Source organism: Tupaia chinensis, unplaced genomic scaffold (assembly GCF_000334495.1).
Source record: "Tupaia chinensis unplaced genomic scaffold, TupChi_1.0 Scaffold144255_1, whole genome shotgun sequence".
NCBI lineage: Eukaryota > Metazoa > Chordata > Mammalia > Scandentia > Tupaiidae > Tupaia > Tupaia belangeri.
In genome coordinates, this window is record NW_006204113.1 from 1365132 (window position 1) to 1367425 (window position 2294).

The window sequence follows — 2294 nt, forward strand, 5'->3', positions numbered from 1 at the left end:
TTCCCTTTCATAAAACAAACAAAAAAAATCATAAAACTCCTGACCCACTGAGACAATACTGTACTAAGAATCTCTCCTGACTTTTACTGTAAATTAACCATCCTTGCCTCACTGTTCCCCATACCTCTTCCTTTCATCAAGTAAAGGTAAGAACTGTCAACCTGCCTTGACATTTTATTAAATGGACATAATCACTATAAAAGTCAATTTGTTTTAGGAACCAGTAGATGGCACAGCAGTTATATCTCTGGACTTCCACATGGCCAAGTACAGTTCAAATCCCAGCCCCGGCAGCTTGAAAATCACACTGAGGGGCCAGCATATGGTGGAGTGGTTACGTTGCTGGACTCCCACATGGCCAACCGCGGTTCAAAAGTCCTGCACCTGGAGGCTTGAAACTCACACTGGGTGCATGTGTGTGCGTCCCCAAGATCCCAGGTGGAGAATAGAGAAGGGATGGCAGTGAGGCTATCCCGTGTAGGGGGTGATTTCTCACTTTCCCTCTCACTCTCAAAGTCTCTGTATCTCTTCCCCCCCCCCCCCCAGCAACCACCTGGGCCCACAACAAAAACCCAGCAAGCACATGGGCCCTAAGCAAAAACCTCTCAAAAGAAAAAAAAAAGAATCAATTTGTTTAAGGAGCCATCAGGTGGCAAGGTGGTTAAGGCGGCTGGACTCCAACATGGCCAACCACAGTTCGAGTCCCAGACTCGGTGGCTTCAAACTCACTCCAGATACATGTGCGCACATGCCTAAAATCCCGAGAAGAGGATGAAGAAGGGATTATGCCATGGCCATCCCCCACGGGGAGCAATTTCTCACTTCTTATCTATGTCTCTGTCTCTCTGGTGAGTGCACACACTCCATAGAAAAATCTCTCCGAAGAAAAAGAATCAAATTGTTTAAACAGAAAAATGACTCAATAAACATGGCATAGATATTTGATTACTTAAGGTAAAAAGAATTTCTACCTCATACCTAAAAAATAAAAAAATATATCAATCTGTTTAAGGAGCCATCAGGTGGCAAGGTGGGTAAGACGGTTGGACTCCCACGTGGCCAACCACAGTTCAAGTCCCAAAATAATTCTAGTTTCCTCAGGTTCCAACAAACATGTTATAATTCTTTTCTCCTGTTAAACAAGACTGTGCCGTTCTCTCAGTTTGTTTACCTGCAGTGCATTGACGACTCGAATTGGATGCTCCTCTCCCAAGGCCTGGATGCAGTGCTGAAATAGGCAATTAATATTATCTTTGATCTTCATTAACTCCTCACCATCAAGAGACTCCAGCTTGCCCTCTAGGTACTCCAAGTTCACCTGCCACAGAAACAGTAAGAGCCTGAGTGCATTTTTAGTGGAGCACCTGAAACACAGGAGAGGGCCACTTCGTGACCAGGACAATTTATAAACGCCACAAGTCTTACCTTCATGAGGAAAAGCTCCTCCCAAAACCGAGGACTGCACTTACTGGGATCCTCTGTCTGAAACCAGAGAAGATAAACAAATTCAACTCTCCCAGCTAACACCAAAAGTAAGATTACTAAACTCCATGGCCTGGAGGTTAAGGCAAGTTGGCCTAATGGCCACCTGCACAGTTCAAGTCCCAGACTCCATGGCTTGAAAAATACACCAGGCAAGTGTGCATGAGTGCCCAAAATTCTGAGAGGAGGGAGAAGTGGAGAAGGAGAAGAAATGGGGAAGGGACGGTAGGATGACCATACCCCAAGGAGGGTGCTTTCTCCTCCCCTGCTATGTGTCCCTCTGGTAAGCACACAAACCCTTGAGCACAAACAAAAAATAAAAACCTACCACCCATAATTAGCCTTAACTTTCTTTTTTCTTTTCATTTATTCATTCATTTATTTTAATTTCAGCAGATAGAGATACAGAGGGAAAAACAGGGAAAGTGAGAAAGCAAGCCACCAGGTCAGAACTCAAACCCAGTAGGCCATGTGGGAGTGTCCAGCGCCTTGACCACCACGCCATCTGCTGGCCCCCGGCTTTAACTTTCAAAATTAACTTTGAAACCACTCGGTTATTCTAAACTCCTGTAATAGAAAAGATAACAAGTTTTTTGTTTTGTTTTGTTTTGTTTTTTCACATGAAAGACACTGCACATGGATATATATTCCCTGCACCAGAAGTTAAATAATGGCTCAGAGAACTTCTCTCAAACATTTCTCTTCTAGCAAGAAGTGAATCTAGAGGCCAGCAAGTGGCACAGCTGTTGAGACACTGGACTCACAGCCGGCCACCTTTAGAGTCCCAGATCTGGTGGCTTGCTTTCTCACTT

General features: G+C 44.5%; 1 protein-coding gene across 1 annotated transcript in view; it reads right to left on the reverse strand.

Moving 5' to 3' along the window:
* Positions 1-2294, reverse strand: part of ARMH3 (armadillo like helical domain containing 3) — a 270864-nt gene that overhangs the window by 241981 nt on the left and 26589 nt on the right. Inside the window, exons 3-4 of the mRNA XM_014583337.2 lie at positions 1426-1482; positions 1172-1318 (exon numbers count right to left, since the gene is read on the reverse strand). Of these exons, the coding sequence (XP_014438823.1) occupies positions 1172-1318; positions 1426-1482 (204 nt within the window). The remainder of the gene's footprint in view (positions 1-1171; positions 1319-1425; positions 1483-2294) is intronic.